At 44.5% G+C, this 23,221-nt stretch overlaps 1 protein-coding gene across 3 annotated transcripts in view; it reads left to right on the plus strand.

Annotated features, from left to right (window-relative positions):
* The window catches only part of DOCK11 (dedicator of cytokinesis 11), a 100,439-nt gene that overhangs the window by 58,661 nt on the left and 18,557 nt on the right, over positions 1–23,221 (plus strand). For 2 of the 3 annotated variants that reach the window (XM_077309413.1, XM_077309412.1), the window contains exons 31-46: positions 555–733; positions 5,140–5,256; positions 6,466–6,541; positions 7,733–7,845; positions 9,485–9,596; positions 10,374–10,440; positions 12,361–12,408; positions 13,674–13,816; positions 14,720–14,835; positions 17,509–17,646; positions 18,646–18,828; positions 20,072–20,185; positions 21,029–21,244; positions 21,332–21,389; positions 21,864–21,970; positions 22,442–22,564. In XM_077309413.1, the coding sequence (XP_077165528.1) occupies positions 555–733; positions 5,140–5,256; positions 6,466–6,541; positions 7,733–7,845; positions 9,485–9,596; positions 10,374–10,440; positions 12,361–12,408; positions 13,674–13,816; positions 14,720–14,835; positions 17,509–17,646; positions 18,646–18,828; positions 20,072–20,185; positions 21,029–21,244; positions 21,332–21,389; positions 21,864–21,970; positions 22,442–22,564 (1,910 nt within the window). Of the gene's footprint in view, positions 1–554; positions 734–5,139; positions 5,257–6,465; positions 6,542–7,732; positions 7,846–9,484; positions 9,597–10,373; positions 10,441–12,360; positions 12,409–13,673; positions 13,817–14,719; positions 14,836–17,508; positions 17,647–18,645; positions 18,829–20,071; positions 20,186–20,880; positions 21,004–21,028; positions 21,245–21,331; positions 21,390–21,863; positions 21,971–22,441; positions 22,565–23,221 lie in introns of those variants that run through there. The other variant, XM_077309414.1, reaches the window with a different exon arrangement.

Below are 23,221 nucleotides of genomic sequence, written 5' to 3' on the forward strand. Positions count from 1 at the left end.
GCCTTGCTGCTTATTGAAATTCCAGCGCAAGAAGGATGCCAGGCCACTTTCCACGACAATCAACAGGAAAAGAAAAGAAAGTGAAATGCAGGCAAGAATAAAATTGTTTACTAATGTCTCTCAGTGTAGTTACTTTTACAGCTCATAATTATAAATAATATAAATTAATGCCTCAGTACCAGTCTTAATGTAATCTTTATATAATCTTCCAGTACTGTAATTTACCAGTACAGGTAAATCTATTGGAAGATTTATATTAAGAAGTCTGTATATTAAGACTGATAGTGAGGCATTAATTACCATGATTTACAATTGTGAGCTGTACAAGTAGCTACACTGAGAGACATCAGTAAATACATTTATTTGTGCCTGTATTCCATTTCTTTTTCTTTGCTTCTTGAAATTCCAGCAGCACAGCCAATGACAGCCTGCTTTGCCTTCAGTGGTGTAACACCAGCTCATCGAATTGCTGCTAGTCGCTTCATGACCACGACCACCAAATCCCTTGCAATCATAGTTAATAATAATTACCTGTGTTTTCTCTTTCCTGGCAGATGTAAATCTTGAGTACAGCTTATCTGATGAGTATTGTCGTCACCACTTTTTGGTGGGCTTACTCCTGAGAGAGACATCTGTTGCCCTGCAGGACCATTATGACGTTAGATACATAGCCATCAGCATTCTAAAGAGCCTCCTAATAAAGCACGCATTTGACAACAGATACCAGCATAAGGTACAGTAATTTTTGAGTACGGTTAACCATAATTTGCTACAAAAGCCACATCACAGCAAATTAGAGTGCAGCCTCCTTTCAATGCTACCTAAAAACAAAAGGATAAGCCATTAACTGATGAAGGGTGAGGCCTCTGCAGTTGCATCCTGCGTTGAGCAGGGGGTTGGACTAGATGGCCTGTATGGCCCCTTCCAACTCTAGGATTCTATGATTCTATCCCTGTTTCAGTTGATTGACCCATAACCATAGATTCGAATGAGTAGCCGTGTTGGTCTGAAGTAGCACAATAAAATCAGAGTCCAGTGGCACCTTTAAGACCAACAAAGATTTATTCAAGGCGTGAGCTTTCGAGTGCAAGTACCCTTCAACAGACTATGATCTTCTTGCATGACAAGGAATATATAGCAAACATCAGTTATGTTACATCTGTGTCACAACCAGATACAGCCAATGATAATCCTGTCAAAACAGCCAATCAATCCCCTAGAATTCAGTGTACTTTACAAAGAGAAACCAAAACAAAGAGAAAACAAAACTGTTTTGACAAAGGATTATCATTGGCTGTATCTGGTTGTGACACAGATGTAACAGGACTGATTTTTGCTATATATTCCCTGTCATGTAAGAAGATCATAGTCTGAGGAAGGGTGCTTGCACTCGAAAGCTCACTCCTTGAATAAATCTTTGTTGGTCTTAAAGGTGCTACTGGACTCTGATTTTATTGACCCATAACCATCACTGTAAACTAGAGGCAATCCAAACATGGTAAGAAAGCATGGTAAGACAGATGAGTTGGGTCTCCAGGGAGATCAGTGCCCCCAAATGTTATCCAGCATACCCTTAGCAGCTGTGGACATCATGCCAAAAGTGACATCTGCCACAGTTTGTATGCTATGTGTAAAGCTACCAATCTGCTTAAATGTTCCTGTTGTCTATAGCATGGGTAGTCAACCTGTGGTCCTCCAGATGGTCATGGACTACAATTCCCATGATGCTGGCTGGAGCTCATGGGAATTTTAGTCCATGGACATCTGGAGGACCACAGGTTGACTACCCCTGGTCTATAGTTACAGAGTCTGTGATTCCTCATAACAAGATCTGGGGCTTATGGAGAAAGTTGCTCAAGAAGAGACCTCTTAACCTCAGAGTCTGGCCTTCTTTCAGCATTTCCAGTCCATCCGTCCCCCCTGCATGAACTCCTTATGCCTTGTTGGCTCACACAGCTAATGGCTTTGGGGCTATCTGATCGCCACAAGGCTAACATGTCTTTGGCTTCCTGCAGTGAGGCTGGGAAAAGGGGATGTTAATTAGTTACCTATAAAGTTACTGCAGCCCAAGCAGTATCTGTTAAAATTGTCTTGTTAGGAAGTGGTGTACAAAGCATCTCACAAAAAGTAACCAGCATGCACAAGACCAGTATGCACAGTTGCTTGAGTGCATCAACACAAACCTGTGCATGATCTACATTGGGAATCCTGCTCATCTCTATCATTTCTCATTCTGTACAGCATCTCTGAGAACCCTTTTACACCCATAAAAAGCTCTGCCGCCCATTCCCTTCATATACTGGTTTTCCAACATATTATCTACCCTTCCAATATACATTTACTTAAAGAGTTCATTTTTAAGAGCCATATCTGTTTCTATAATAAGCCACATTTGACTCTAGGGACAGTAGGCTGCAGACCCTAGGTGTATATTGTAAACATTCCAAGGTGGTCCCAGGTACCTGGGTGCAAAGCAGTTCAACTTGAATTTGAATCAGTGAGTCAAGATCAGGAGATGTCATGTGGTTAACTGGTTGCTGTTGTGGCCTCAGGGCAGAAACGGAGTTGATGAAAATCACATACCTCCCTCTGTTTATAAAACGCATGTTGCAGAGTCATGTGGCCTCAATTTGCTTTGGGATCTTGCAAGGGCAGGGATGGTTTACCCCTTCATCCTTCTGTCAGTTTCTCTGCCCACTTTATTTGCATTTTAAAGTGTGGCAAAAGGTCTTTTTGGTGGACCCGCCTTTTTCAGTAGCAGAAACAGTAATTGCTTTTTTAAAATCGATTTCATTTTCTGCCCTCCTCCCCACCGTTTCGGTCTGAAGCAAACTGAGGCTGTACAAGCCTGTAGCTTCCTTGTATGATCTTTGTCTCGTCTTTTTAATCCTTTAGTTTTGGTTCCCTTATCCATATGAATTGTGAGTACAGATTATAAATACATTGCTGCCAGAACTGGCAGCAGTCCAAAGTCTAATCACTGGGGTCTAGGCTTTCCGTGAGAACTGCTGGCCCTTCTGTATTCCGGCACGTACACCATTTGGCGTCTGGCATAGGATTCTTTTTATAGTGTATTAATCGTTTTCTTTTACAAGCAGATTCTGATGGTGGTAATGTTCTTGAAAATATGCAGACATATCCAGAGAACTGCATGGTTTTATTCCTGCACAAGGCAAGGGTTTTTGAATTCTGAATAGTGCAGCTGTGCTTGCCAGCGGCTAGAACCAGCATCCAAACAGTCTTTGAAACTAGGGGAGTTCCAAGAGCAGGCAGTTATGTGTGGCATAAGGAGACTGTTCAGCAGACAGACATGGCGAGACACTTGGCCCTTCCTTTGCTAGTCTGAGTGGGACCAGTAGTGCGTTGACCACTTTGGGTCCCATTGATGAAGAGAAAAGTAGGATAGAAATATTTTAAATACATTTATTAGACGTTTTGCAAAAGAATCCGGCAGTACGTGCCTTCCTAACTCTCCTTTACTCTGTTATGTATAATAGTGTCTACTCTTTGCATAATTTCTCCACAAGTGCAGAAACTTGGAGTGAAGACATAAGCAGCATTAAAAGAGAAACCATTGCAAATTCTGCACCCTCAGATAGACATACTTGACTTTGCATTTGTAATTTATGTAAACATTTTGTTGTAGTGGTTAGGAGTGCGGACTTCTGATCTGGCGAGCCGGGTTCAATTCTGCACTCCCCCACATGCAACCAGCTGGGTGACCTTGGGCTCGCCACGGCGCTGAGAAAGCTGTTCTGAGTGAGCAGTGATATCAGGGCTATCTCAGCCTCACCCACCTCACAGGGTGTCTGCTGCGGGGAGTGGAAAGGGAAGGCGATTGGAAGCCGCTTTGAGACTCCTTTGGGGAGAGAAAAGTGGCATATAAGAACCAACTCTTCTTCTTCTAACAGACATGCCAAATGCTGGTTCAGCCAAAAGGGTCGCAGAATCGGAGAAGTTCTACAGACACTTCTGGCACCCAGCTGAAAGTGGCCATGTATGGGAATCCATAGTCTTTGGAGTGTTCCTGGCCTCTATGTCATTTAGTTTGTGGGCAGTTAATCTCACAAGGTGTCCGTAAAATGATGCTGTCTCTGCTGGGCATATTTCATGAGGGTGTTGTGAAGACAAAAAGGACAATTTCATGTGAACCACTCAGATCCCTCTGGGATGGCAGATGTGTATACATGTCACTAATGGAGCCAGTGCAGTGTTGGACTGGATTCGGGGAAATTCCCAGTCTCAGCCATACCTTTACTTGAATGACCTTGGCCCAGTCAGGGCCTCTCAGTCTAGCCTACCTCATAGGGTGGTTGTGAGGAAAAATCAGGAAGGGGAGAACCATGCGTGCAGCCTTGGATAATGGGTTGGGAGAAAATGTTAATAATAATAATAATAAATTGGAACTGAATATTTGTAGTACACTTTGAAGCCCTATGTATTTGCCTCCATATAGCTCAAACTTTATTATATTTATATTATTTATATATATTTATATACCTCCCCTTGCAGCTCAGGGTGGTTTACAGAAACCATGAATAGGTTCGATATAAATTAAATAACAGAGACAGTAATAGTGGTTATAGGGCAGTAACAGTAGCAATAACCACTAGTAACAGTAACAGCAGTAATGAAATGTTTACATCAACTGTTACTGTAAGCCCAAAGATTGGTCAATGCAGGATTGCCCTTTGAGGTGTTTAATGGGCATATCTGTATGGGAGGAAGGGTTCTGGAGGCCCCGTAGATGTTGCTGGTTCGATTGGACTCAACCAAACGCCTGGTGGAAGAGCTCTGTTTTGCAGGCCCTGTAGAACAGCATTAGCTCCGACAGGGAGTTCATTCCACTGGGTTGGAGCCAGGACAGAGAATGATTTTGCCCTGGCTGATGCCAAACATGCTTCCTTGGGGCCAGGAATTGCCAGCCAGTTGGTGTTGGCTGAGCATAGTGCTCTTTGAGGGGTACAGGCCACTGGGAAATGGTCCTACGTGCAAACCCCAATGGAGAAAAACAGGAGAGAGACAAGAAAATGGTCTTGGGTCACTCCAGTTAATTTCAATCGTAAGAGGACTTTCTGGTCTCATGCTCATAATCATTTGCTTTTGGGTTCCTCGTTTCTCCCCAATTCTGTCTTACAGAACCAACAGGCCAAAATAGCCCAGCTGTATTTGCCTCTGGTCGGACTGCTTTTGGAGAATATCCAACGCCTGGCTGGCCGGGACACACTGTACTGTTGCACTGGCATGTCAAGTTCTGTGAGCAACCATGGAGATACTTTGAATCTTTCCCAGAAAAGGAGAAGTGTATTTTTAGCTAGATTTATAAACTGTTTGACTCATTTTCAAATTGGGTTCCAGAGAACCTTGGAGTTTCCTTGAGAATTGATCATATATCCCTTAAAGCTGGGGTAGTCAACCTGTGGTCCTCCAGATGTCCATGGACTACAATTCCCATGAGCCCCTGCCAGCATTTGCTGGCAGGGGCTCACGGGAATTGTAGTCCATGGACATCTGGAGGACCACAGGTTGACTACCCCTGCCTTAAAGAGATCAGGAATGGTGGATATCCTTCCCTGAAAGACAGTTGGCTTACCCTTCCTGATCTTCCCAAAAATGATTTATCTCATGCAGTCTTTATTGTCTCAGAATACATGGGGCAACAGGTAGGCCCGATAAGTTGACACAGTCCATACTGACTGACGATGCACTATAGAATAACTATTACCAGTCATGTGGCAGGTGTGATGCTGTTGGGCTGTGTCTACATGATGACAATTCTCTATACGATTTTCATTGCTAATTCAAATGCAGAGCCATTCACATTTGCAGTGGAGCATTCACACAGCAGTTCCATAAGTGTGGAGGGGCTCTGCAGGTCTCAGAATTGGGGTACTGGCTGTTCCTCTGGCTGCACCGCCAGATCTCAGGCTCCTTGAGGGTGCAGAATCAAGCACTCCTCCTTTCCTCTGTCCTGTCTAAAGTAGTTCCCAGTTTCTTAATTTTCCTTCCAGCAGTCTCTTCCTGTCTCCTCTGGGAAGTCTTTCTACAGTATATGTAAAGGCCCAGAGATGCGATTAAAGCTGTGGAATTAAACATTTTTGTTATTCTTGGAATAGCTTAACAAACTTTTCCTTTTATCATCATCCCTGGTCATCGGGAAAATATGCATGCAGATAGCTGTGAGCGGTCACGAACCAGCAGTCTAACTAATCCAGCATTCTGTTTCCAAGATGCTTCCAAACCTCCCCCAAACTGACCTCCCCACCCACTGTTTAGCCACCCCCACAGTTGATCACTCAGAGGTTTGCTGCCTTTGGATTTGGGGGTTCCATTTAGCTGTACTGGTTGTGGATAATTTTGAAATAGCTACTGAGCTTGATTTTGTGTTTATCTTTCGCTTTTGAGTTTGGGCACCAGACAAAGCATGTGCTTTCTGAAATCTTCTGTCTTTTCTTTTCCTTGCAGACATCCAGAGATGACTTTATGTGTAATTTTACACCACCTTCCAATAGGTCAAGCCTCATTGTTGATAAAGAAACACGTAAGCAAACTCAGATTAAGGTTGAACTTCTCTTTTCTAGGTAGTTTTGATATAATTGCTTTTCTTGGAGGGGGGAGGGGAGAAACCAGGTGATGGAATAATAGCTTTTGACCACACACTCCACCACAAAAGTGAGTTTACCAGGTGGTAGTCAGTTGCTCGATCTCTCTCAGCCTCACTTTCCAAATCGGAAACACAGGAATAATGGCGGCAATCCTTACAGTGGAGTAAGACCATGCAAGGTAGATTATATAGTTAAGAATAATAATTAGTGCTCTATTCTTGTCATGTCATCTGCCCTTATAATAAAAATAAAATGTATATCCCATCCCTCACTTGCATCTTAGGGTTGCTAAAAAAATCATTAAAATACAACACAATTCAATGATAAAACAATATGATAGGGCTGGGTAAGAAGGACGCCTGGAGTATGTTGAGCCCTGTTTGTTCAGAGATGTGGTCCATCTAGTCCAGCATCCTCTTTCACACAGTGGCCAGTCAATTGCCCTGGAGGGCCAACAAACAGAGCACACAGTGGCACTCAGAGGTTTGCTGCTGTTGAATACAGAGGATCCCTTCAGCCACCATTTATTCATAATTGAATTTATAGAACACAACTCTCGGGCCAGCTGGCTCGTGGCGGTTTACATGAAATATAAAAAGAGCATAAAACCTGGTACAATTGATGGTGACAACAAAGAACAACCTACTCTCTCGTACGAACCCTCAACCCTTCTGCTGGCAGTCGCTGTTGCCCCGATAGCTGACCACAGGCGGTGTATGGCCTGTGGGGGGGGGAGTACAGATTATAAAGAGGGGCAGAGGGACCCAATATTATTACCCCAGCTTCAACCAAACACCTGACGGAAGAGCTCCTTGTTGCTTCACCCCTCTCTCAAAATGGCCAATGATGAGCCTGGACGAGGTGGAAAGGGGAGGGGCCTTGGGTGGGCATTTGCACAACTATGCTTCCCAACTATATTCTGCATGATCATGCCATTTCTGGGGTTTCTCAAAGCCTGAAGAATATTTCAGGGGTTTCTCAATGGTAAAAAGTTTGAGAAAGGCTGGTTCATGTCCCACCTTTCATCAATAGAAAGTCTAACGTAGTCGATAAAACAGTTTCAACTTAAAATATGTTATCAAGCATGAAGTCATTGGAAATATTTTCTTGACGTTTTCTTTTTTTAGTATATGCTGCAGCTTTCCAGAATGGGTTCACCATTAAGAGGGAGGACTCAAGAGGATCTGTCAGCTCAGAAGGAGGAGCCGGATCTCCTGAGCAGTGCAGTACCAATGAAAACGTAATGTCATTATTTCAGTTTGATATTTTTTTAAAACTCAAATCCACAGCTTGTAAGGTAGTTTGCACATCAATATTAAAAGGCAATATTTTAAAAACCATAGCAGAGTTCATGAAAACATCAAAATACTAGCTAGCAGACAAGCATTAAAATGTACAACCTGACAGCAGCTGAATATCAAGAGAAGGGAAAAAATAACTTAGACCAAGCTCAAAGGTTTGGGTTGATAACAAAGGCTTTGATCTGGTGCATCTGAACTCTGAAGGGAGGAACTCCTACAGTATGGCCTCTTTGAGAACATTAATTGACAGGGGGATATGGTCCTATACAATGTAGTCCTAAACAGACACAAGCCCATTGATGTCAATCCACTTAGAAGGGTGTAAGTCTGCTTAGGATGGCACCATCAGGAATCTTGGGCATGAAAAACAGTACTCTTGAGTTGTGCCTGGAAGTAAATAAGTAGCCAATTTTTGTCTTTTAAAACTGGTACGATGTGATTCTGCTGTCTTACTGCTTTGCTGTGTATCACTTGGTGGTTTGGAAGAGTCTTCAGAAGCAGGAGCACATTCCACTTTTTGGATGTGATCATAGCATAGATAACTGGACAGATCATAGTGCTGAGGGGAGCATCCACCATCAAAACAAGCCTCCCAGGACCAAGTTGATGGATCTGGGGTTGGGGCTTGAGCCTGGAATGGCAAGTATTGACCAGGAAGGGCAAAAAGTTCTGCCCTTATTGGGGTAGATCCTTCCCTACTTGACCAAAGAGAGCTTGAAACCTTCCAACTTCAGTGACTGTTCCTCCAACAGAGGGGGCCACTTATTGGAGGAAGGAGTGGAGTGGTAAGATGGGGTGGTAAGATGAGGAGGCATCTCAGTGTTTATATCCACCAATCATTGGAGGATATTTATACTTGCTGTCCATAATGTAAACCCATTATTTCAAGTACTATATCTCCTGCCAACAGCAACAGCTCCCCGGCCTCTTAAGTGACAGAGTTCCAAATACTTTAAAGTGAGCAAGCATGCCCCCTCCCTCCTCAACCTTCTCTTCTCCAGACTGAACATTCCCATGTCCCTCAGGCTTTCCTCATAGGGCTTGGTCTCTAGGCCCCTGATTATCCTCATTGCTTTCTTCTGCACCTGCTCTATTCTGTCCACATCCTTTTTGAAGTGAGGTCTCCAGAACTGCACTTAGTACTCCAGATGCAATGTGACCAAAACAATTTACAGCAGGGCAATGATATTGTGCAGTTTGGATGTTATGACCCCAAGACTGCATTAGCCTTTTTTGCAGGCTGCATCAACCTGCCTGCTCATATTTAGCTTATGCTGCACTTGTACCCCAAGATTTTGTTCACATACACAGCTACCCAAAATGTATTCCCACATCCAGTATGTGTGGTTCTTTTCTGTTACTTCACCAAACTAGTGCAGCTACTCTGCTGGGCATAGTCTGCACACAATAGATAATGCACTTTCAATGCACTTTAGAAGTAGATTTTCCTGTTCCGCACAGGAAAATCCAGCTGCCAAAGCACATTGAAAGTGCATTATCCTGTGTGTGCAAAATGGGCCCTGGAATGTGTGACCTGTCAGTGGATCTTAATTTGTTACTGTGTCTTGGTTAAAATAGGTGCGGAGGAGCTCTACACGCAGCAGTGTCTCACAGTATGGGCGGCTGGATCAGTATGAAATTCGGAGCCTCCTTCTGTGTTTCCTTTATGTAATTAAAATGATTTCTGAAGGTTAGTAGCTTTGCAGTAAAAGCACATTTACACTTTCCCCATGTTCTTTTGCATCTATTTCAGGCAGTCAACTTTGGGTTTTCAAGGCAGGAGACATTCAGAGGAGGGTTGTCATTGCCTGCTTAATGGCATGGAAAAAAGACCTTAAGCCTGGCTTTCTGATGTTATGAAGTCCACATATTTTTTCTCTTAGGCCCATTATGCACGGCCGCCAAAACGGCGATTTCGGGTCACATGGAAAACGCGGAGGGGGAAGACACGACGCACACCGGTTATGCACGGGGCGGGGTGCGGCGGCGGCAAAACCCAGAGTAACCGATTATGCACGCGGAGATCCGGGCGCTGCTTCTTGTTGCGCCCCGGTCACCCGGAAGCTGCGCTTTCTTCCGCGTTTCACTGACGCGGCTTTTTCGGCGGCATGCACCAAAGCTGCGGCCGGTTGCAGTCAGCTCCGTGCGTTATCGGTGATTTTAGTCGCCACCATTCCACCCCGAATGTGCGTTATTTCCCCCGTGCATAATGGGTCATAGTGAAAAAAGTACCTTCACACCTGTAAGCCTGCATGTTCTGCCCTGCTTGCGCATTTGCTTTCTGTTTTGCACACACATGGCACATTAAGACAAAGATGTCCCTCTGACTTGTCTGTCCACTACCCTACCTTCATGGTGGCCTTTTCATATGCCTCTGTGAGGATAACCTCATGGTGGACTCCAAGGCCTTGTGTTCTGCCCTAAGGGAGGACACCAGACCCATTGAGCTGTTTGCTCTTGCTTTCAGATACCTTGCTAACCTACTGGAACAAAATATCTCCCCAGGAGCTGATGAATATCCTTGTCCTCCTAGAGTAAGTTCTGTTGTTCTTAAATTATTACATCTCTGCATTTTAACAAGGAGAAAATAGACACTCCCAGGATGCAGAATTCTGCTTGGGATTATCAACTTCCCACATTTGCATGTTTCTGCACTGAAATGATGGCTTCTTACAGCAACTGTTCTAGTTGAAATAAAACTGGGAAACCATTCACAAAATTGTGTTTCTTACCTTGGCTTTTAGCTTTAAAACTAACAAACAGAAATAGACTAGGATATGCAACTGAAAACCAGAAGGAAAAAACGCTACCGTTCCCTTGTAATAAATGCATAAATAATTTTATAGGGTATATTCTTTCATTATATTAATTAGCTTGCCGTTTATTGTAAGGGAGTCCACCTTTTTTGGGAAGAGTAAAGGAAGCATAGAGCCTCTTGAGCAGCCGGCTCAAGTTTGACCTTCCATCCTTCCAAGCTTGCTGGGGGGTAAATGGTAATGACTGGGGAAGGCACTGGCAAGCCCCCCCCCCCCGTATTGAGTCTGCCATGAAAACGCTAGAGGGCATCACCCCAAGGGTCAGACATGACCCAGTGCTTGCACAGGAGATACCTTTACCTTTAAAGGAAGCATCTTGTGGCGCAGGAGTCTCTTGTGGCACAGAGTGGTAAGGCAGCAGACACGCTGTCTGAAGCTCTGACCATGAGGCTGGGAGTTCGATCCCAGCAGCCAGCTCAAGGTTGACTCAGCCTTCCATCCTTCCGAGGTCGGTAAAATGAGTACCCAGCTTGCTGGGGGGTAAACAGTAATGACTGGGGAAAGCAATAGCAAACCACCACTGAGTCTGCCATGAAAACGCTAGAGGGCGTCACCCCAAGGGTCAGACATGACTCGGTGCTAGCACAGGGGATACCTTTACCTTTTACCTAAAGGAAGAATCTAGGGGCAACCTACAACCAATGTGACTGCAGCAGGGAGTGATGCCTTGGGGCAGAGGAACTTGTTTCCTAAGTGCCCAGGGCCCCGTTCAGATCACGACCATGGCATGGGATGGGCAGAGAGGAAGGGGTTTCAGCCTTACCCTCATAAAACATTCCCCTGACCTGACTTTAGAAGGATGCTATTTCCTTGGGGGGGGGGGAGAGGGCTTTTGTGTAATAGATCAACAACAAACACCCAGTTCCACTTAGCTGAAGTCTTATTTATTAACTGTAACTGTAGGGCAGGTACAATGATAAGGAATAACAATATTTAACTAAGCTGTTTCTGAAGTTCTTGGTCAAGATTGTTCTAGCCCAGTTCTCTGCAGATTCTAAGTAGGCTGCTAAGACAAAGGCTGAAAGGAGAAGCACTGAGCCCTCCTACTCTCCTGCTTGCTCTTAAAGAGACAGGTTACAGCAGTAGCCCAGCATTTATATTATTGGGGGTTTTCATCGATGTATTTTTTTAATGTTGTAAACCACTTTGGAATTAATTTGGCCAAAAGAAAAGTGGCAAAAATATGTTTTAATTAACAAATAAATATCCCTTTCTAGATGAGTGAATTCTTATTCAAGGAACTTCCTGAATGAATGAACATAGCAATTGTGACCTAGGAGGCTGCCAATTCAAATTTTACCTCTATCACAAACCTATTCAGGGCTTCTTTGTTTCAACCTCAGCCCCCCTATCTGCCATGTATTATATGTGAATAAGAGTTGGTTCTTATATGCCACTTTTCTCTACCCAAAGGCGTTTCAAACTGGCTTCCAATCGCCTTCCCTTTCCTCTCCCCACAACAGACATCCTGTGAGATGGGTGAGGCTGAGAGAGCCCTGATATTACTGCTCAGTCAGAATGGCTTTATCAGTGCTGTCACCCAAGGTCACCCAGCTGGCTGCATGTGAAGTAGGAGTCTGCACATCTTCACATTAAATTTACCTGGATCTCCCCCCCTTTTTTTTTTGTTCCCTCCAGAGTGTGTCTATATCACTTCAGATATGTCGGGAAAAGAAATATTGCCAGGTATTATTATTATTATTATTATTATTATTATTATTATTATTATTATTATTATTATTATTATTATTTCAATAGCTACTATTAATATTTTTGGAGAGTCTGTCTCTCTCTCTCTCTCTCTCTCTCTCTCTCTCTCTCTCTCTCTCTCTCTCTCTCTCTCTTCTTTGTGATGGTGAAAGCCAGATGGGTTTAGATGAAGTGCTGTTACAGCAGAGGGCACTATTGACCTTTGTCTTGAAATTCACCTTAAAGGAAAACACACTTCCATGGCTTTTAGCAAGATGCAAGAAGACTTCGCATGTAGACTGGGCTAGTGCCTCGGGGGAAGGCGAAAGCAAGCAGGAATTGGATGTTGAGCACCAAGTGGCTAAGAACTGCGAGTCCTGGAGCTTGTAAGCACCCCACTAGATCCAGCTAGTCCAGTTTCCTGCAGTGGTTCAGGAGTCACATAAGTAGACATAGAGGCTAAGGCTGCTCTTCGTTATCCCTCCAGAGGTTATTCATGGATACACTGCCTGTGAATACTGATGCTTTGTTTAGTCTTCCATGAATGTGACTAAAGTAGGAGCATCACTACACCTTTTCAGTTCCACAAGCTAGTCCTCCTCCCTTGTCTGGCCTGAGTCAGCTGCACTTTTACTTCATTGGCTGCTCCTGAGTTCTGATATTATGGAAGAGGAATACTAGCTTCCCTACACCACTGAGATTGCTAAGGATACCTTGGAGCACAGGAGGACGCTGTAGCCCTGGAACTCATTTGATTTTCAGTCCTTCAGGATTTACATTAAGGCATAGCAGAGCACGGGTACAGAGATTCTGTTTTGTCTCATGTGACTTCACATGCTTTGTATATGGGAGGTTCCTGACCAGCAATGGTGGGGAAGTCTTTAAACCAGGAGACCACACCTGGGTCTCTGTCTGCTTTTGTGGGCTCACATATGGCTGTTTCCTGTGCCAATATTGTCTGATATAGGAAACAGGAAAAGCCAGCATCCCAACTCAGAGTCTTCAAAAGTGGGCAAAGGCCCACTGATGTGGCACGTGTTCTCTCTTTGCTACTCCTTTGCCAGGCTGAAGTCAAGTGGACTTATGATCCCGACAAACAGCTAAGCAAATTGGTGGTCATATAAAAAGCTCTCATGAGACTCTGGAAGTAATTTCCAATGAGACAAACACTAATGTACTAGGCTTATATCTAACTCTGCAGCAAGCAGCTGTTTTTCCAGGGAGCTGCTGGACAATACTCATTGCTCCTCTCTTGGCTTCAGGGTTCATGATGCTTGGCTGTCAAAGCACATGGGCGTCGACAGGAAGTCGCAGACCATGCCGGCTCTTCGAAGCCGTGCTGGCACCATGCAGGCCCGCCTGCAGCACTTGAGCAACTTGGACAGCTCGTTCACACTCAATCACAGTACGTATGGATGAGGGGCCAAGACTCACGGCTGGCTCCCTCACCCAGTCTGCAGCTTGGCTTCTGCAGTGCTTTGGTCTGCTTCTTTCTCAAGAAGGTTCCAGGCGCTTGTCCTTAGCGGCTTATATAACTCATGTTGCTTTTAAAATGATTTTTATTCTGTTGTTCTTATGTGTGCACTGCCTTGAACAGGATTTTGGAATGGTAGTGTATAAATTTTTTTAATAAATACATTTTTTTCTGTTGCATCATCCATCTTATGGTTGTCACTCATTACAGAGAAGAGGGGTTGTTGCATGGCTTCCTCTGGCCAGCTGTACATTTCCAGTAAAGTTGGGAGGGTATTCAAGGGGTTGAAAATGCACACAGAAGCTTCAATGAATGGTTATTATTTCAGTTTTAATAATGGGACTCTAGGTCTGTAACCCAAGCCCTGGTCCTGCATATTAGCCAGTGTGTGGTCCTTTCCTCTCCAAATAATTATCCCTTCAATATCTTGTAGGTATAGAGTAAATATTGAGCAGCAGTGCTTGTAAGCCGCTTTGAGACTCCTTTGGGTAGAGAAAAGCGGCATATAAGAACCAACTCTTCTTCTTCAGTAATATCAGGGCTCTCTCAACCTCACCCATCTCACAGGGTGCCTGTTGTGGGGAGAGGAAAGGGAAGGAGATTGTAAGCCGCTTTGAGCCTCCTTCGGGTAGAGAAAAGCAGCATAGAAGAAACAACTCATCTTCTTCAATAATATCAGGGCTCTCTCAGCCTCACCCATTTCACAGGGTGTCTGTTGTGGGGATAGGAAAGGGAAGGCGACTGTAAGCCGCTTTGAGCCTCCTTCGGGTAGAGAAAAGCGGTATATAAGAACCAACTCTTCTTCTTCTTCTTCATCTTCTTCTTCTTCCCCAGATGCTGGCACGTCAGAAGCAGACATCATGCACCAGGCTCTGCTAGAGGGCAACGCAGCCTCAGAAGTGGCCCTGACGGTCCTTGACACCATTTCGTTCTTCACCCAGTGTTTCAAGGTGCGTGTTGGATTCTCTGCAGAATGCTGCTTTCTCCAAGCCCTTGTCCTCCCTGGTGCTGGATGTCTTTAAGATGACTCTTTCTAGGTGTTTTTATATTGTCTTCTGGCTTCTTACTATACTCTCAGCCCTACAGACTTACTGGAAGGGGCTGTGGCTCAGTTGTAGAGCAGCTGCTTGGCAGAAAGCAAGCTTGGTGTAGTGGTTAGGAGTGTGGACTTCTAATCTGGCATGCCAGGTTCGATTCTGCTCTCCTCCACATGCAGCCAGCTGGGTGACCTTGGGCTTGCCACGGCACTGATAAAACTGTTCTGACCGAACAGTGATATCAGGGCTCTCTCAGCCTCACCCACCTCACAGGGTGTCTGTTGTGGGGAGAGGAAAGGGAAGGCGGCTGTAAGCCACTTTGAGACTCCTTCGGGTAGAGAAAAGCGGCATACAAGAACCAGCTCTTTTTCTTCTTCTCTGCAGAAGACTCCAGGTTCAGACCTCAGCATCCCCAGGTAGTAGATGATGCAGAAAATTTCTACCTGATTGAGGGAGGGAGTGAATTCTGTACTATAAAGGACACCTGAAATCATCAGGGATCTCGATGTCTGAATCCTTGCTTGCATGAAAAGCCCCCTGCCTATAGAAAATTAGCACACTGGGGAGAAGGCTTCACTAGAACATTTCCCCTAAATGTGCTAGCTTTTCATGGCCCCAGAATATTGACATGGAGCTCATGAACAGAATTTCAACCAGTTTTCCTCCATGGAAGCGAATACTTCCTCCCCACATCATGCTATGCATGTCTCTCTTTAGAAAATCTAGCATATCCGGAGACGTATTCTTATGTGATAGATTTCTAGATGCAGGATTTTTTTATACAATAAAAGATTCAAGCATGAGATTCCCTCATGGTCATGCTGGTGCACTGCCAATTTCAGATGTCATTAATGTCAGAGAGTAGGGCCTCAGAAGCCACAAAACAAAGGTTTTGGACATATTTTTGGACATATCACTTTTGTCTTACTGCATGCACACACAAGCTTAAAACAGCAATAAACCCAAAACAAGGTCTATGACAGAAGAGTCTTCATGTGAAAAGTCTTCACAGATGAATCTCCAGAGGAGAAGGGGTTTCCAGAGTTTAGCCACCACCATCTGGTCTCAGATGACAGAGACAGAGACACCCCAAGTAGAGTCCTGAATAGTGGCTGGGAATATTCATAGGGGAGCAGGCTGTCTGTAAAATACGCTGGTCCCAAATTATATAGGGATTTAAAGGTCAACACCAGTACCTTTAATTGTGTCTTAAAGCAAATTGGGAACCTCTGTATTTAGACCGAGACAGGAGTAATATGGTTCCTACGGTCCACTTGAGTCGACATTCTCAGCCCAGCATTCTATGCTAATTTTAGCTTCTGAAGATTCTGGAAAGGCAGCCCTATGTAGAGCACATTGCAGTAGTCTAAGCAAGATGATACCAGGGCACCAACCACAGTGGCCAGATATTTTCTGCCTAGAAGAGGAAGTTTACTATGGCAAGTTCTAAAATTTTTCTTTGCTTTTCCTGCCAGGAAATACCCTGATTGCAGTAATATAATAATATATATGGAGGCTTTCCTACCAGGAATTTCATTGTAGAGCTCAGTAATGTCAAAATGTTGTTGCCCTTCCTATCAGTGATTAGTCACTCTAGGAAATCTAAGTTTATATTGTTCCTATGAGCTTTAGGACGGAATTGAAGCATTATGGGAGTGGAGAATTTCTGAAGCATTTTCTTCTTTCAGTACCTGTTTACTAGGGGTATATTAGCCTTACATATTGTCATTCTGTGTTCATTTAAAAACTAAATGTATTAACAATGATATCTGTCCTGTGTGGTTAATAAAGCAGTTATTATGAAGCAGGGAACTGTGTTCTCTGAAATACATTTACATATTTGTCTGAGTCATTTTCCTGTGGGCGGGAACTACAGAACTGGCCCACTAGTTGCCCTAACCTGTTATATGACTATTGTTGTTGTACTAGTTTTTGTTGCTGTTGGCAGTCTTTGGGTTATACTCTCTGTCTGCAAGAGGAAGCGGGGGTGTAAGTTTGGAAAAATTGCATAGATTTGGGGGCAGGGAGGGGCCTTAGTCTGGAGTTTTAATTCCTGAAAAACTTCAGGCCCTACCTGAAGACTGGCAAACCTGCCCATCATGAAGTCTAAATTCAGCCATTATTGTCATGCAACCAGAAGTGCCTTGAGTTGGGGTCTACACTAAGGTGACCAGATTTTAACATTGGTAAAGCGGGACACCATTGACTGGGGGGGGGGGGTTCTTGAATAAAAATTTTGTCTATATGGAGCAACAAAAAGTTTCATAGAATGCATAGAACGCAAAAAATAGTATTGTAATATATATATTTTAATTTCAACATTACAATTTGCCAGGTACCTCCAGGTGTCCCTCCAAAAGTGGGACAATCTGGTCACCTTAGGCTACACAAGCATTTGTTGTGCTTGTTGTTGTCTGTGTAAATTGTTTAAATCCATAGGACAAACAGTAGGATTATCCATCCATTAAGCACAAACAGATTGTCATTCTGCCTTGCCTCATCTTTACATTGCAAGGAGTGGAAAGCTATGTCAGGAGTATCACACAGTACCTTTTTGGATAAAGTAACTCTCTCCTTGTTCCCCAGAACCAGCTCTTAAACAATGATGCCCACAACCCACTGATGAAAAAGGTTTTTGACATTCATCTTGCCTTTCTTAAAAATGGGCAGTCCGAAGCGGCCCTCAAGCATGTATTCGCTTCTCTGAGAGCTTTCATCAACAAGGTAGGGAGAGTGTTTGTGTGTGTGTGTGTGTGTTGTCACCAAGAGAGCCAGCTTGGTGAGGCAGCCTCTAACCTGGAGAACCAAGTTTGATCCCCACTTTTCATCTATATGCAGCCAGTTGGGTGACCTTGGACCAGTCACAGTTCTACCAGAGCTCCCTCAATCCCACCTACCTCACAGGTTTTCTGTTTTAGGGAGAGGAAGGGCAGGCAATTGTAAGTCGCTTTGAGACTCCTTCAGGTAGTGAAAAGCGAGGTACAAAAAGATCTGTTCTTATTCTATGAGAGACAGCTCTCCCTGAGAAAATGATAATTGTTAAGGCTGCTGGACATACTCCATATCCCATGTCTGCTACAATGGAATCCGGAAAATGTTGGTTTTCTTGTTCAAAAACAAAATCTTTCAACCCACTTCCTTTGGGTCGCTTGGCGCAGCATTCAGAATTCACTCAGCAATAGAAACTAATATGCTGGTAATGGGAGGGGAGAGGGACAAAATCCCTTTGTACATCCCTTTGAGGACTTGTGGTCCCCAACCCGTGGTCCACGCATGTGTGTTTGCGCTGGGGCTGCCGCGCGTGCGCAGGGCCCCGGGCCGCCCTCTCCCCCCACTCCAGCACAGCGGTCCGTGGCAGCCGGAAGGTTGTAGACCGCTGCTTTATACTCCAAAAGCCAGGAAAGAAATATAAGGAAGTAAACACACATGCCTTTCTGCACAAGTCAGAATGAGGCCTTGTGCCTGTGACTTTTTCGGACAGTGTCATTGCAGTTCATCCATACATTGATCAACTAAGTGGCACCATCTTTAAAATGGAGCCAGGGGCTTGGCTTATGCAATACTTGTAGTCCTCAGAGGATTGATTGGGAAATAAAGTATGTACTAAAATGCAAAAGTTACCCACCCCTGATTTCAAATGTCAGATGAAAAGTGCCTTCATCACATTTTGTGAGGCAGAAGACAAATGACTTTGTTTTTAACCCTTGGCTTCTGCTGGTCCAGTTTCCCTCGGCATTTTTCAAAGGAAGGGTGAATATGTGTGCCGCCTTTTGCTATGAGGTCCTGAAGTGCTGCACCTCCAAGATCAGTTCGACGCGAAATGAGGCCTCCGCCCTTCTGTACCTCCTCATGCGGAACAACTTTGAGTTCACCAAGCGAAAGACTTTTCTACGAACTCACCTCCAGGTCAGTCAAAGTGATGGAAGGGTGACAATTTCTCTCCCTGGGCCATCAAAAGGGGAAGAAGGGAATTGAAAAAAGAACTGTACCGCTGTACTCTGCTCTGCCTCACTTGGAGTCCTGTGTTCAGTTTTGGGCACCCCAGTTGAAGAAGGATGTAGACAAACTGGTGCGTGTCCAGAGGAGGGCAACAAAGATGGTGAGGGGTTTGGAGACCAAGATGTGTGAAGAAAGGTTGGGGGAGCTTGGTCTGTTTAGCCTGGAGAGGAGACGACTGAGAGGGGATCTGATAACTATCTTCAAGTATTTAAAAGGGTGCCATATAGAGGATGGAGCAGAGTTGTTCTCTCTTGCCCCGGAGGGACAGAACAGAACAAATGGGATGAAATTAATTCAAAAGAAATTCCATCTAAAAATCATGAAGAAGTTCCTGACATCTAGAGTGGTTTGTCAGTAGAACAGGTTTCTTCAGGAGATGGTGGGCTCTCAGTCTTTGGAAATTTTTAAACTGAGGCTGGATAGCCATCTGACTGAGCGGCTGATTCTGTAAAAGTTCAAGGGGGTGGCAGGTTACAGTGGATGAGCAATAGGCTGTGAGTGTCCATGATACAGGAGCATTTGCCTCATTATATTCAAATATTAACAAGGACGGTAAGATATGAATGTGTAGGCTTTTGGCATTATACGACTTGCTCTAACAGTTACTTTCATGTTATAGATAGCACGCTCAGTGAATATATTTAATTCAACTATGTGGGGATATTGATATTTTTGTACATTTCTGATTATTATTTGTTATTTGTTATATGTTATACTAATAAGGACATTTGTTTATGTAGGACTCATTGCCACTGACGAAAGCCAGACTGAAAACGGAAAACAAATGAATCTAGAGACCGTTTTGGCAGAGTCAAAGCCTAAATAAATGACATAAGAGACTTTTTATCTTCTTATGCTTAATTAAGCCATTGGATAGATTCTGTCTCTCCTTCGTCAATAGCTCTTTCATGGCATTAAGTTGGAATTTTTAAAAAAAATTCTAAACCAAACTGTCATCTGTGAGCCCAAAAAAATCCAGAAATAGGATTCAGGAATTATCCTTTGCAGCACCCTGGGATTTTCAGACGGCAGCAGAGGTGGCATTGTTTATGTCCTGCACTCTCATTTAAAAACTTCACGTTGAATAACACATGCATCTGTTCACATTTGGCACCAGGTGAAAAAACAAGGCTTCTGGTTTCCCCAACAGATCATTATTGCTGTGAGCCAACTGATAGCGGATGTCGCACTCAGTGGAGGTTCAAGATTCCAGGAGTCACTGTCCATTATTAATAACTTTGCCAACAGTGACAGGCCAGTGAAGGTAGGTTTCTTTAAATGAAAGACAAAGACTTATCCAGCCATGCCCATGAGCTTTTATAGGGTCTACAGAACACACACAACATTGCCCGGAGGACCACAGGTTGACTACCCCTGCTGTAGAGGGTCAAGCAGAATGTCATTCTCCGTGTTGTTCTTTTTTAATGAAAAAAAGCAAAGTCTTTGTGCATAAGGAAGGAACAGTCCTCAGTGTTTCTTTTTTTGAAGCCTGGCATTTCCGTTTCAACAAAAAGCTATTTCCTGCCTGCTGCTCTGATGTATGTTCCTGAAATAATACCTTGTTTTCTGAAATGAGGTGTATCTGTGCCCGAGAGGGGTTATGCTTAAGGCTATATGTATTCCGTGCAATTTGCTTGTAGATGGAGAATGTCTTTCTAAAGCTTGCAGTAAGGGCCTGCATAAAAGTCCATCTGCGACTATATGAGTTTGCAAGTGTACAAATAATGTGTTGAAAAAACTGTACAACCCAGCCCCATAGGTCAGCTGCAGGTTACTCTGCATAACTATTTCTCCTTTTCATGGGGTGAGGAGGAGAATTTGTTCCACAAAATGACCCAATGTTTGCAAAACCTTCATTTTCATAACTTATATACAGGTTGCAGAGTTCAACTTGGTACAGACTGTTTGCTTATTTACATCTTGGACAGAATCTCTTTCTCCCTTCTCCCCTCATGCTAGGGTACGTACTGCCCGAAACATAGACAGAGAGCAAGGCATGAGGGTCAACTTTCCCCTGCATATCCCGAAAAGACACTTCACAGTCCTGCACCATACTAACTGGGTCTTCCCGTCTGCTTGACTTCTAACTCAGCCTGTTTTATGGCAGGCAACCGCTTTCCCTTCTGAAGTCAAAGACCTGACCAAGAGGATTCGGACTGTGCTGATGGCCACAGCTCAGATGAAGGAGCATGAGAAGGACCCTGAAATGTTGATTGATTTACAATACAGCTTGGCCAAGTCCTACGCCAGCACACCAGAGCTGAGGAAAACCTGGCTAGACAGCATGGCCAAGATTCACATTAAAAATGGTGATTTCTCAGAGGTAATCACCTTGGCTGTCCCACCTTGCTCAAAAGACACAGGCATTTGTTGGTGTTATAACTCTTTCTTCTTGGTCCTTGTTTTTCAGGCCGCCATGTGCTATGTTCACATTGCAGCTCTTGTGGCAGAGTTTCTGCACAGAAAAAGTAAGTGTTTTCTGCTGTGGAAGAAACTGGAGCAAGAGTAACTGTAAACACTTGTTTCATGCCCCAGGGTTGTTTGGGGGTGGTTGTCTTCTCTGGAGAATGTTTAGAGCTATGAAGATGCTAATAGGTAGGCAGCAGAGTCAGGTAGGTTGAAAAAAAAAACACCAAAAGTTGACTTCAGGCATAAAGTCCTGTCCTGTCCCCCGTCCTCCCTGCTTTTCAAAAGCTTTGATGGAACTTGGGTTCTTTCTTTAAAAATGAAACCTGGCATTTGCATGATCCTTTTTAGATAATTAGACTCCATATTTTGCAGAACAGCACAGGTGGATTTTACATAGATAGCACTGGATGCAATAGATACATGGCATGGATACACTGTGAGATGGATAATTTTCAAATTGAGCACTTGACCTCCAAATGTATGTCCTTTCTCTCTCTCTTTCTCTCTCTTCCCCACTCACACCTGATCTGTAGAATTATTCCCTGCTGGATGCTCATCCTTCAAGAAAGTTACACCCAATATTGATGAAGAAGGTGCAATGAAAGAAGATGCTGGAATGATGGATGTTCATTATAGTGAGGTAAATGTATAATTTAAGAAGGGTAGATCTTCGAATATCCATGCTAAGGCATCCAAGCTCCATCTGGTGTGTCTGACCTTAATGATTCAGCCACTGATGGGGCTGATGAATAAGGAGACCATCTTGTTGCTGTCAGTTCCTTGTCCTTCAGTATTTCCTGATCTGCATTCTTGACTGATTGTCCCATGTACTCCAGAGCAGGAGTAGTCAACCTGTGGTCCTCCAGATGTTCATGGACTACAATTTGCGTTTGCTGGCAGGGGCTCCTGGGAATTGTAGTCCATGGACATCAGGAGGACCACAGGCTGATTACCCCTGCTCCAGAGGACTTTTGTTGACCCCCCCCCCCTCTGTGTCTGGCAAAGGGTGATGCTGCTAAACAGAGGGAACCACGTGGCCTTGTTCTGCATTTTTCTCTTTATCTATTAAAGACCATCAACTGAACTTCCCCTTTTTCTGCATCCTCCTCAGGAAGTCCTGGTGGAGCTGCTGGAGCAGTGTGTCGATGGCCTGTGGAAAGCAGAGCGTTACGAAACCATCTCAGAGGTTTCAAAGCTGATAATCCCCATCTATGAAAAACGGCGTGAGTTCGAGGTAGAGGTTCTTAAGCTGACTTGATATCCTGATGAGGACTTGCAAAAGAAATATGGGGAATTTTAAGTAAAGTGTATTAATCAGACATGCCGATATGCCTGGTTTCTTGTTTGTGCTGACTTCAGAAAGCCAGGGTAGTATAAACGTTTACACCTGTAACCGCTCCGCAGAGTGGTATAAATAAAACGCTAAGGGGTAGGAGGGTGGGAGCTGTCCGGGATGGGGGGGCAACAATTGGTCCATGGCCCCGGACTGACAAGCGGAGGGCCCAATCGGGAGGCGCAAAGCGCCTCCCGATTGGGCCCTCCGCTTGTCAGTCCAGGGCCAGGGGGCCAATGAGCAGCCACGCGCAGCGGGCCTGCTGATTGGCCCCTTTCTCCAGGACTGACCAGTTGGGAGGCGCAAAGCATCTCCCAACCCTCCCGCCCGCCCCCCCCCCCCACGTGGGCCACCTTCATCCCACGGCAGCCACTCTTGTGCTGGCCACCGAAAGGGAAGGTAAGCCCAAAAGCCCCGAGGTCAGGTGGGAGCCAGCTGTGGAGAGGCCTTCTGCCAGGCCCAGGTACTGCGTCGCAGACACGGCGGGGCTGTCCCTGGGTCCGGCAGAAGCCCCGAGGCAGCCGGGGAGCCGGGCGGGCGGGAGGGGCCTTCTACCGG

The sequence above is a fragment of the Paroedura picta genome, chromosome 13 (genome assembly GCF_049243985.1).
Source record: "Paroedura picta isolate Pp20150507F chromosome 13, Ppicta_v3.0, whole genome shotgun sequence".
NCBI lineage: Eukaryota > Metazoa > Chordata > Lepidosauria > Squamata > Gekkonidae > Paroedura > Paroedura picta.